The following is a 12408-nucleotide window of genomic DNA, read 5'->3' on the forward strand; positions in this document are numbered from 1 at the left end:
AAAATGACGAAGTTCAACTATCTCCCAAAAGTGCACAAATTTATAAAAATCAAAACCCCAAACACATGCACACCTTCAATATATGTTCAAACAGATAGCAAAGTGAAAACTTACTAGGATTTAAACTGTAGGAGAAGATATGTGGAATAACTATATACCGGTACCCATAATGGGATGGACAGTCAGGGGTTAAACAATATGCCCCCCCACTTTGAGTTGCAGGGGGCATAATAACCATCACTGGAAGCTAACCAACCAAAGGTTCACCTCTTTTTTACATGTGCTCAAGCTTTAGTAACCATGTAACCTCAAATTTCCAAAATATTCTACAGAAACACCAATTAAAAAAATAATGGTGCTTTGCAACACCCAAGATATATGTCTATGACACAATTCTTTTTACTGCAATGAAATGCCCTACAACTGATAAACTCGAGGGAACATCTTTATATTTTAACATATTTATGTTGCCAGGGAAGGAATATCTGAAATAATTAAAAACCAATTGTTCAGAGAACAATTGAAAGTCTTTCCACATCAATGTTATTGAAAAGAAGCTAGTTCCAGTTTACTCAAAGTTAAAATTGGCACCCAATTATAAGTTTCTTCATACTGATTAGATATCATTTTTTAAGGTCATATGTCACCCAACCTTTGATTAAAGGTCAAATTGCTATATAAATGAACCAAGTTGAAGTAATAATCAATAAAACTAATAATTAGACATTTCAGGGGCACTAACTCCTATAAGATGCCATTAGATTGTTTCAAACCAAAGGTAACATATCTTTATTACAATTCAACAAACATTTTGCACTTATACTTTTATATATATCTTTAAAAGTGATGGAGAAAATGCAAAAACAAGTAAAAGTCAAAATTAAGAACTTGACCTTGACCTTTGACCTTGACCTCATTTTCTTAGTAAGGACCTAGGGTCTCAAATAAAAACGTTCCAGGGGTATACGGTTAATAGTTCATGAGTTAAAAAAACATACTGACAAATTTAGTTGGTAAAGGTAGATAACTCCTATAAAGGAGTAGGTTCGATAAGGTGCTAAAATGGTCCCCTTTTTAGCTTAAATTTCAAATTATGCTTCATTGACCAATATCACAATGAAACAAGCTTATACAGTGACTAGATAGAAAACAAGCCCTTTTGTTGAAAATTTACCTTCCTGTGTTTTATTTATGACGTCACAAATAGTACTTATTTTGATTTTCCTTGAAAAAGTCAATAAAAACGGGTGAATTTCACTCGATTATTGGACAGGAATCATAGAGCGCATTCGTCGACCGCAAGGATCTTTAAAAAAAAATGTGTGTTAATACATTTTACCTGTCTACCTTAAATATTTAGTATGTCGACGCCTGCGCTCCATGTTTCCTGGTCCTAAATTTGGTTGAAATTTGGCCGATTTTGTAAAAAAATTATTTTGGCTGTAAAAATCAACGCTTTAAAATAAAACTTTGACAAAAATAGTTCTATTTAACTTTCTCTCATGTCATAAAGTCAACTTAAAACATTTTTCATCTTGATAAATTAAACTTCCTAATCGGGGCCAAATATGGCCCTTACCGAACTTACTCCTTTCATCGAATCGCTTCGATCCAAATTAGCCAAATATTTTGAGGATGTAACGAACAATTTAAAAAAAGAATTTTGTAGATATCTTTTTTTGTTACCAAGGAGATGCACACATTTAATAAACAGTGAATAGGGAGATAATTCTTACAAAGAAAATTGTTCGGCTAAGAATGGATGAAAATAAAAAGTGCATAAACTGTAAGATACTATGTAACAAATATCTAAGCGACATATTGCGAAACCAAAATTTTACGCGATAACAAAATTTGGCGGAAGAAAAAAAAAAAATAATAATAACTAAATCCAATTGTTCAGAGAACAATTGAAGGTCTTTCCACCAAAAACAATGTATTTTAATATGAAAATAGTAAAATTAAGTTTAAAATGTCATTTCAATCGCCAAATGATTGCTTATTGTACGCTGATTCCAAAAATATATGGTTTATATACAATATTTTTTAAATAAGGGAGATAATTCGTTACTTCCGGTTTGAAAAATGTTACTTCCAATAATATTTGAATATTTACTCGACACTTATTCCAAAAATATCTGGTTCTATATACTTTTATATTAATAAAGTACAAAAAATAGCTACTTCTGGTTGTTTTTTTCAAGATTAAATGGTTTGATACCTATTGCCAAAAGTCTCATGGCTTTATCATGTATACATATGAGGTAAAAGCAAAGGTCAAAATCTAGAACGTCAAATTAAGCTATGACCTTGAGATCAATTTCAAGGTCATAAACCAAGGACCTCAAATCAAAAGACCATAGGTCTTAATTATATTTGGTTAATGAGTTATATCACCATACGCGTATTTTTAAATACAAGAGGGGAGAAAACTCCCTTTTAAGTTCAACATACCCATGCAATCAAAATTTACGTGTTACGACATGTCGCAACTAACAATTTAGTAAAAATAATTTGTTGATATCTTATACGGTTTTTGGGAATAAGTGAAAATAAGCCAAATTCAAAAATTAGAATATGACCTTTTTTTTTTGGACCAAGGACCTCAAATCAAAAGATCCTAGGTCTCTATCACTTATGGTTTACAAGATAGGAATGCATATCACTTATAAATATCTAAGCGACATATTGCGAAACAAATATTTATCGCAAGAACAAAATTAAGCGGAAGAAAAAAAGAAAAAAATAATTATCAGAAGAAAAATAATAGGTCTTTCCACAGAAAAGTGGAAAGACCTAATAATAATCAGAACAAATACAATAGGTCTTTCCACAGAAAAGTGGAAAGACCTAATAATAATCAGAACAAATACAATAGGTCTTTCCACAGAAAAGTGGAAAGACCTAATAATTCATTGGACAGTTCCAAATGTATACAAGAGTATATAAGACAGTTAGCAGATCAAGAAATATCTAATTTTTAATAACTTCATAATGTAGGAGTGATTAGAGAAATAACAAACATGTCAACAATCCAGTCACTGAAGCATAACTATTAAAAGACTTAACTTATATTCTTGAAACTGACAGGTATGAATGCTCATAGATGAATATCAAGAAAAGGCATTAAGAAAAACACATTTCATATAAAATAAGGTCAATTTATTTTGCTATATTTTCTATTAATATAAAAACAGAATAAATAACAAATAAATAATAAAAACGTAAAGATCACAGTTAGAAATAATTTTATACAAAGTTATCTCCCCTGCTGTCATTACAGCTAATTTCCTAATGCATGTAAAGCAAGACTTTGGTTAGCTTGCTTGATTTGTTTATATATTGTATAATTGTATATGAGATGACATCCAATCAAATTTAAATATAATTTATACAGGTTAAAATGTGCCTATATATATTGTTTGAAGATATCAATGTTAATTACAAAGCTTGAATTAATTAATGTTTATATAAACAGAGCAAGCAAGCCTACCCAAGTTTTACTCTACAAGCATTAGGAAATTAGCTGTAATTTTCCCTGAAAATAGGGAATAACATAATTATAATGTAAGTTTTGTGGTTTTGTTAATCACAGCTTGTACATAAGTACCGGTATTTTATTTCATGGTTTTTTCTTATATTTTAATACTATTTTATGTTTTCAGTTATTTCTGCATTAATGGATGCCATAAAATCATCACTTCACAGTACACAAATGTTGTCTCGTCTGGCTGGGCTTTCAACCAAGAAAAGCATGAAAGCTGTCATCTTTATATCCCAATTCTTTTGAATATCTGAAAAACAAACAAAAACATTACTTTATGGCATTTAAGAAATTTAACACTGTCTGTTAACACCAAGATTATAAAATTCAACCCCAATTTGTGAAAAGTTACATTTCACTCTATATTGTTAATGACTATGATTGACAGTTTTCTGCTGAAGGTATGTTGTTTTTCTAAAGAAGTCCATCTTTCTCAACCCTCCAAAAAAACAAAACTGGTTTCAGTGGTCAAGGTAAATGTACTGAAAGTGGTGTTAAACAATCAATCAATCAATTAATTCATTATTGACAGTTGTTTTCAATTTGTTTGATGTCTTTGAGCTTTTGATTTTGCAATTTGATAAGGGACTATGTGTTCATATTTTCCTTAGAGTTCTATACTTTTGCTATATACTTTTTTCTAAAAAGTTTTCAATGTCATAATAAATGAGGTTATTGAGTTTTACTGTCTATAATCAAATCCCAAATCAAAATAGTATTTCCAATTTTGAAACAATTTGTTCTTCAAAAACGTTCAATTTTTTAATTTTATAATCATTAATCTTTAATGTACAAAATGTGAATTTACATACTGAGAGACTATTTCTGTAAATGCAGTTGGTCCACAGGCACAGATGAGCAAGTTTGAGCTGTCTTTAGTTGATGCAGGTGTGAAGGTTTCCGTTATTTCCTTAGTAACACGACCTTTCTGACCTTGCCAATTATCATTTGCTTCTGATAAAACATACTCAACAGTAAAACTGTAAAAGAGGAAACAAATTTTTAATGTCATTTTATATATGCCAGATGACTTAAAGTCTTAAGCAGTCAATACCATTGTTGACCTATAAGTGGATACAAGAAGATGTGGTATGAGTGCCAATGAGACAACTCTCCATCAAAGTCAGTTTCTAAAAAGTAATTATTATAGGTCAAAGTACAGCCTTTAACAGAGAGCCTTGGCTCACACTGAACAACAAGCTATAAAGGGCCAAAAAATTACTAATTTAAACCATCCAAATATGAAAAACCAACAGTCTAATCTATACAAAGAAACGAGAAACACTTATGAACCACATCAACAAACAACAAACACTGAACATCATGTTCATCCTCAATAAAGGGGTGTCTCAAGGTCCCTTTTTGGCCAATAAAAGGAAGTATAAATTAATCTTAAAGGTTTAAAACGTACGTTTGTACAGTAATACATGTACTTGAAAGATATAAGCAATGTCTAATCTGTGTTAACCACAGCAGTGTTCTCCCCAAGGTCTTTTAGCATCTTGGTAATGTGATGCTATATTGGGGGGTCTCATTTGGGGGGTTCTGATCCCAGATCCCACTTACTGTTGTGTCAGATTCCTGTATCTCCCTTACACTATGTACATAAGCAATTCTCATTCTTTTTAGTAATTTCCCGTGTCCCGCTAGACTTCATTTCCCGTTTTCACGGCACAATAATTTGACTTTCATGTGTCACGCTTACAAAAAATCAGTAATCCCGCTTCACGCTTAGACCCCAATGAGACCCACTATATTGCTAGGATGTGTTGATATCTGAAATTATTTTTGTGTTATGGGCAAGATTCTATTTTAAAGTTGTGGAGAAAACATTGCAATGCTGATGTTCCTTTAAGGGTATTGAAGCATTTATTTTATAGGTGAAATACATAAGCCACTTACTTTTTAAAATCTTGCGTTAAGGAATCAAGTTGGTCTTTCCATAAAATATCTTTTTCTGTTTTGTTGAAAAACATAAGCTTAATATTTCTGAAACAAAAAGTTAGCTAGAATTAAACAATAATAAGTAGTTTTCTACATGATTCATTGTCATACATACCACTACTGCTAAATGTTTCATTCTAACACTTTTTTACAATTTACAAAGAAAAGATAAAAAGACATCAACATATTTTCTTTTTTCAAAATAATAAATCTAAGGCCACGGTTTTTTTATTTGTTGGTTTACGGATCCGCCGACCCGATTTTGCCGATTTTCAGAATAAAAATAAAATTGACTTTTCATGCTTTTTTATTCCCGCCGACCCTTATCAATGCAGTATCCCTGAAAAATAATTAAAATTTCTTTTTTTATAAAATAAAATGCATTAATCATTAACAAAGTTGACAACAGAAAGCTTCCAATTTACGTTTCTAAAAATAGACAAATCAATTATAACTGACCTTGAAATGTCTTTTGCGCAAATAATTTTGCGGAACGAAACCTGTGTTGAAAACCTATTACAAAAATAAGTTCGTTTCCCTTATTTGACATCAGTCCGTAAGATGCATCATCTCAGAGAAATAGACTTGTCCAAATGTTGACAGGTGGAATAACATCAATTAAAGTACTGAATATTAACAAATCATTTGAAATTTTCTTGTTTCATATTATCAATCATTGGGATAAAAACCGGATTGCATGACAACTGATTAACCCGATATTGTCGTTTTTCCAGTGGACGAGTCTATAACGTTTTTCGACATGTGTGTTGAAACTTATTTTTGTACGACGTTTTTACATTTTTTTTTCTTAATCAGTTTTTGTAACTGAAGATCATTATTTACCTAGTTTTCTGGAATTGATTGAGAGCTACGGGAATCTGTTTTTCTTGTTTGTGAAATGACGATTTAATTTCGTCTTTGTCCGTGCAACTCCTCTTTTTTACAGGAAGTTATTAAACGATGTCCTGCGATGTTCATGATCACTGATCAATAATATTTCATCGAACGAAATGTTAAGAAATGATAACAAAACAGCAAATAAGACAAACATTTTGTTAAGTAAGGTGAAATATATATTTATTTTGCATATTTTTCTGTTTTGAAAGATATTTTTTTTTCTTTTTTTTTCCGACCGACCGACCCGACTTTTTTATGAGAAAAATCCGTAAACCAACAAATTAAAAAACCGTGGCCTAAGCTTTAAAATCTCAAGTTTCCATGTTTCAACAATAATAAACTTTCAAATCTTTAGATATTTGAAAGCAAAATTTTATCTGTAACAGAATACACATATTTATAATTTTAAGAATTTACTGTGGATTCATTATTATTCGTTGGATACCAATTTTCGTGGGTTTCGTGGGTACAGGTGAACCACAAATTCTTATGTTCAACAAATAACATATTTTCAAAAGGCTTTGTATACAGAGATTTGACAAAACCACGAAATCAAATATCCATGAATATGCAAGTTTTTAGCAATCCACGAAAATAAATGAATCCACAGTAGCTGAACTTTGAATGAATCTAGATCTAACTTTCTTAAGACTATCCATTTGACATCATTAAACAATCACCTTTTAATTTTGATATCAAATAAAATTAAGAACAGAAAAGGGAATTTGTTAAAGAGACAAAAACCTGATAAAGGCCACCAATAGGTCTTTAACACATCGAGAAAATCTGGCACCTGTAAATGTATTTATTATGATGCAATATTTTGCAGGAACTTGTATGACTTTAAGTAATGGCAGTCTAATTTGTATAAGGGTGTTAAATCTGTGTAGAATTTTCACAATAAGATAACTCACCTTGCTGGTTTCTGATCTACATATAAGCAATGGTATATAAGTCTGATCATTGGAGTGAAGCCGGTACCAGCAGCATACAGTACTAAATTTGTTACATCTTTTAGACGCTCTTCCTTGAAAGTACCCTCAGGGTAACTTATATCTATTGTATCTCCTGAAAGGAATTAATCATGTGATAAAAAATTTAAAACTCATGTCCTAATAAGAAATACACATGTGTGCTACTCATATATGAGAGTTTTGATGGGATTTACAGAATAGAAAATAATTTGGCCTCATTTACAGAAAAAAAGAAATAAGAAAAAAGTTAAAAATAGATCAACAATAGAGAATATTGAATAATGGGGTGCTAAAATATAAAAAATGGAGAGAAAAAAAGGGAAAAGCTATAATGAATATATCGAAAAATTAACTAAATAAAAATACTGAAATGAAGGACCTATAATCCAGACAATAAAGCCCACATATATATGAAGAGTACTTCATTTAGCTGCCTGCATGTATGATCAATAAGAAAGATTATTATTCAAAAACATATGTATGAACTTTAAAAAAGTATTTTTTGCTAATTCTATAAATGCATGGATTGATTGTTGTTAGCTAAACACACTGTGTTGAATTAAACATTGACAAAGCTGTACAATCATTTACTTCCATAGACGTGTTTACACTTGTATGCAAATTTGTCCGCCATTACGTAAAATCACACAGGTTCCCGTAAACTTTGACATAACAATTCAAAAAATTTGACGTCACAATAAAAAAGTGATTGTTGCTTGACGTCAGAAGGTTATTCAGAGGCGATCTAGGTCATTTGGAGACAAAATTCATCTAAATACCAAAAGTGTAAATACGTTTATTACAACTCTAAATGTGGATTCATTTAATTTTGGGAGCACCAAATTTTGTTGATTGAGGTAAAATTGTCTTTTTTCTTTGATATTTCATTCTGAGATTTGACTACAATAGAAATTTTTACTTCATTGAACAGTTAAATTTTTGTTTCATGTATACAACTAATTCTACAAAAGTTGGCATCCTACAAATGATAATACACCTTATTTTGAAAACTATCCCTGTTGACCCAATAATCCGTCCAGCTTGAACTTTTGACGTCATACAACAATCACTTTTCCAAGATTGTTATATGACTCTTGATTGTTCATGCTTTTTTGGCGGCATTTTCCTTTGATCTATTATTTTTTTTCTCTTTGATCTTTTCAATTTTGGGCAAATCTCACACATTTGCTTCATGAAAAGTTGACAGAACTGCCATTGTGGCATCAGATATTTTTTTTTATGACGTCAAAATTTTACGGGAACCTTAGTGATGTCCAGTAATGGCTGACAAATAGCAATAACGTGTATGCATTGAATATACAGTACATGGAACATTTTGTAATTTACTTCCTGGTTTTTGGAAACAGGAAATCCTGTATCTATTTATATACTGTATAATAAATACCTGGAGACAAACTTCCAATCCAAGGAGTCAATGCACCACCTTTATAAATTTTAATCATTAGGTATATAACAGAACCAAGTCTGTCGTCTTGTTTGTCTGGTAGTAATGACTTTATCACAGCTGTATAACTACGAGCTATTGTCATTCCTGAAAAATAAATATAAATTTATAAGTTAATACTAAATGATACCGAAAAAATTAAAAAGTACAAAAAACACTAGGATTTAAGCCTTTAGAAGACTACCAAATTTTTCTTGTCCTTTTAAAGAGGTATTTATTATCCACCCATTTTCGTTTAATATGAGATGTTTGCTAACCAAATATTTACTGAAATTTAAGTCTTTTTTTGAACTTTTTCTTTGAGACTAAAAATCTTTTAGAGGTATTTCGATCACTTTGAGACTTTATCCAGCTAAGTTTTCAAAAGATTTGGTTATGTTTCAAAAGATACCATTAAAAAACAAACCTTTGACTTGTTACAAAAATGTATATCTATAACTGCTGTAACCTTCAATGTTTTAAAAGCCTTCCCCCTGTAATAATCATGTTTGGTCTAAAATATCTATTTAACTGTCCAATGAAAAATTTGATGTTTGGCTATATAATACTACATGTATATTGAAACCAAAATGATAATGCCAGGAAAAAATGCCATTTATTATATATGTATCACTAGCTAATTCACAATACAGTGGATTCATTTATTTTTGTGAGTACCGATTTTTGTGGATTGATGAAAACTTTTATTTTCGTTGTTTTGTCCAAGTCTGCATAAAAACCTTATAGAACCAGGTGCTCCGCAGGGTGCAGCTTTATGCGACCGCAGTGGTCAAACCCTGAACAGTTGGGGCAAATTTTGTCACAATATTCAAGCTTGATACTGTCTGAATTTGGATTGAGATCAAATTTTTGACATAATATAGGTTTTTTTCACAAAATAAATGTGTTCAAAGATCTAACAAATCTATTGCACAATACTGTGCAATTGAAGATTTCTTCTTGAAACTTTTGAAAACAAGCAGTGTAAGGGAGGTAATCAAGTATTCAAAAGTATTCTTTAAATTTTAATTGCATTACCTCCCTTACACTGCTTTTATATTGTATAAATTGTCCTTTAACCAGAAAAACCCTTGTTTCCCCCTAATTGCTTAATGATTTTAGCCAACCGCCCCCATAACCATCCCTTTGTAGTATGGAAACTTGTGGTATAACTTCAGGGAGATTTATACAGTTAAACACAAGTTATTGACTGAAAACTACAAAAATGCTTATTTGGGCCCCTTTTTTTACCACCCACTTATTGAAACCCCTCCTCCCCCCTTGGAGAAAGAACCCCAAAACTCAATTTCAGCCTTTCCATTGTAGTAAGAAACCTTGTAGTATAATTTCAGAGAGATCCATATACTTAAACCCAAGTTATTGCCTGTAAACTAGATAAATGCTTCTTTTTGGCCCTTTTTTAGCCCCTTATTCCTAAATTGTTAACCCCAAACTGAATCAAAGCCTTCATTTTGTTATATGGAACCTTGTGGTACAATGTCAGAGAGATCCATACAGTTATACATTAGTTATTGTTCCAAAACTACAAAAATGCTTCTTTTTTTCCCCCTTTTTTGGCCCTTAATACCTAGACTGTTTGCCCCATAACCCTTAAAATAAATCCCAACCTTCTACTTTATGGTATGAACAATGGGTACAATATCAGAGCATTTGAAATACTAGTACACAACTTATTTTCCTGAAAATAGATAAACGATTGTTTTGGGCCCCTTACTTCTAAACTGTTGGGACCATATTAACCCCCAAAATCAATCCCAACCTTCCTTTAGTAGTTACAAACATTGTGTTTTTCTATTTACTTATACTTAAGTTATTTTCAGGAAACCATCCGTCCTCGGACAATGCTGACGACGCAGACGTGATACCAATATACGACCACAATTTTTTTACTTCTTGCGGTCGTATAAAAATGTAATTCGTTGAAAATTTAAATTTGTGGTTCACCTGTACCCACGAAATCCCATGAAAATTTGTATCCAACGGAATAGGATCAAAATATTGTAATGATTTACTGGTTATTGTAATTGATAGGAGATGAATACACCATTGAGTGAACACGTAGATATTTACCTGATATATTATGTTGTACATGTACATGATGACCTAGAGGTACACACATAGATAACTCTGGAGGTAGATGGATACATAATAATTTACAGTCATGTGACACTTCCGAAACAGATTCTATATTACAGCTATGATATGTTGTTTCTGGAATAAAAAAGACAGCAAATATAGAACACATATTACCAATAAATTTACTTGAGAAATTATTGTCCCTTTGAATACTGTAATGAGATTTTTTACGTAGAATTCTATTCATGTTTTGAGGTGCTTGACCTGTTACCAGATTTTTAATTTCGTGTTCCCCCATCCCTAAAGCCACATAAATTTAATATCTTCTTTATCAGGATTGCGATTTGCGAGTCCATATTTCAAAAGTTTTGCCAAGTATTTTTTTGGGGGGCTCAGCATGTTTCTGCCTCTTAATTTTACAAGTTTTTTGTGCCAATCGAACTGAGATTTTTTATCTTACAATGTGAAAATTGAGTTTCATCAACGCTACCAATTTGTTTGACACATTTTTATGAGTGCCATTGCCAAACACTAAAACTTTTTGCAGACAACAGATACAATTGGTGTATTTCTAGAAAAAGTAAGTTAAAACAATGAGCCAATGTTTAAAATGAGGTTTATTGTCCAGTGTCAAACCCAAGGTATTAATCATTTAACGAAAAAATACATTGTCAAATCATTGTTAAGTTTGTCTTTATTTCCTATTTCCTATCCGTTTTTATTCAATTATGTTACTCATGTCACTTTTAATGCATTATTTTTTTTACTATATTTTAGGTTAACATGTTAGACATGTCCTTAGATTAACAATATCTTATTGCTGACTTGGTCACTTAATGCTTCAGTACAGAACTTTCAGTAATTGAAGCTTATTACTTTTTATGGAGAAAAAATAACATGTTTACTCTAAGTAATTGATATATTTTAAATGGCGAGACTTGTTTTAATGAGAGTGAACATTTGAATTCTTGATTCACCTGTCCTGTACCCACGAAACCCACAATAATTAGTATCCAGCGAATAAAAAATGAATTCACCGGATCTATAAATCTTCAATGGTACAGTGTTTTGTCTTGGAAACTTCAAAATATTTCAAACTAGGTTTTTTTCTAGAAATTATTTTTTAGCAGTTTTGTCCTTATCTTAAATTCATCTAGACGAAACAATGAGAGTTGAGTACTCACAAAACCAACTTGCTGTATGGACTTTGCTCATTGTTAAAGTCTGTACAGTGACCTATAGTTGTTAATTTCTTTGTCATTTGGTCTCTTGTGGAAAGTTGTCTCATTGGCAATCATACCACATCTTCTTTTTTATATTAACTCTGCCACTCAGAATTTGGTGTATGCATCAGATATTTGGTTATCATTGTTGAATCATTTCCTGTCTAAATTGCTATTTTGACATACTGAAGACCAAGTTGGTGTTTACAGTGTCTGTGACGCGTAACTTATAGTTGTTAATTTCTGTGTCATTTGGTCTCTTGTGAATAGTTGTCTCATTGGCAA

General features: G+C 31.2%; 1 protein-coding gene across 3 annotated transcripts in view; it reads right to left on the reverse strand.

The window, feature by feature from the left end:
- Nucleotides 1–3140: 3140 nt before the first annotated feature.
- The window catches only part of LOC139491271 (cytochrome b5 reductase 4-like), an 81130-nt gene continuing 71862 nt past the window's right edge, over nucleotides 3141–12408 (reverse strand). For all 3 annotated transcript variants that reach the window (XM_071278815.1, XM_071278814.1, XM_071278813.1), the window contains 6 exons: nucleotides 10895–11035; nucleotides 8765–8911; nucleotides 7300–7453; nucleotides 5447–5533; nucleotides 4357–4524; nucleotides 3141–3794 (listed from right to left, as the gene is read on the reverse strand). In XM_071278815.1, the coding sequence (XP_071134916.1) occupies nucleotides 3740–3794; nucleotides 4357–4524; nucleotides 5447–5533; nucleotides 7300–7453; nucleotides 8765–8911; nucleotides 10895–11035 (752 nt within the window). In that variant the 3' untranslated portion in view covers nucleotides 3141–3739. The remainder of the gene's footprint in view (nucleotides 3795–4356; nucleotides 4525–5446; nucleotides 5534–7299; nucleotides 7454–8764; nucleotides 8912–10894; nucleotides 11036–12408) is intronic.

The sequence above is a fragment of the Mytilus edulis genome, chromosome 10 (assembly GCF_963676685.1).
Source record: "Mytilus edulis chromosome 10, xbMytEdul2.2, whole genome shotgun sequence".
In the NCBI taxonomy this organism is placed as follows: Eukaryota; Metazoa; Mollusca; class Bivalvia; order Mytilida; family Mytilidae; genus Mytilus; species Mytilus edulis.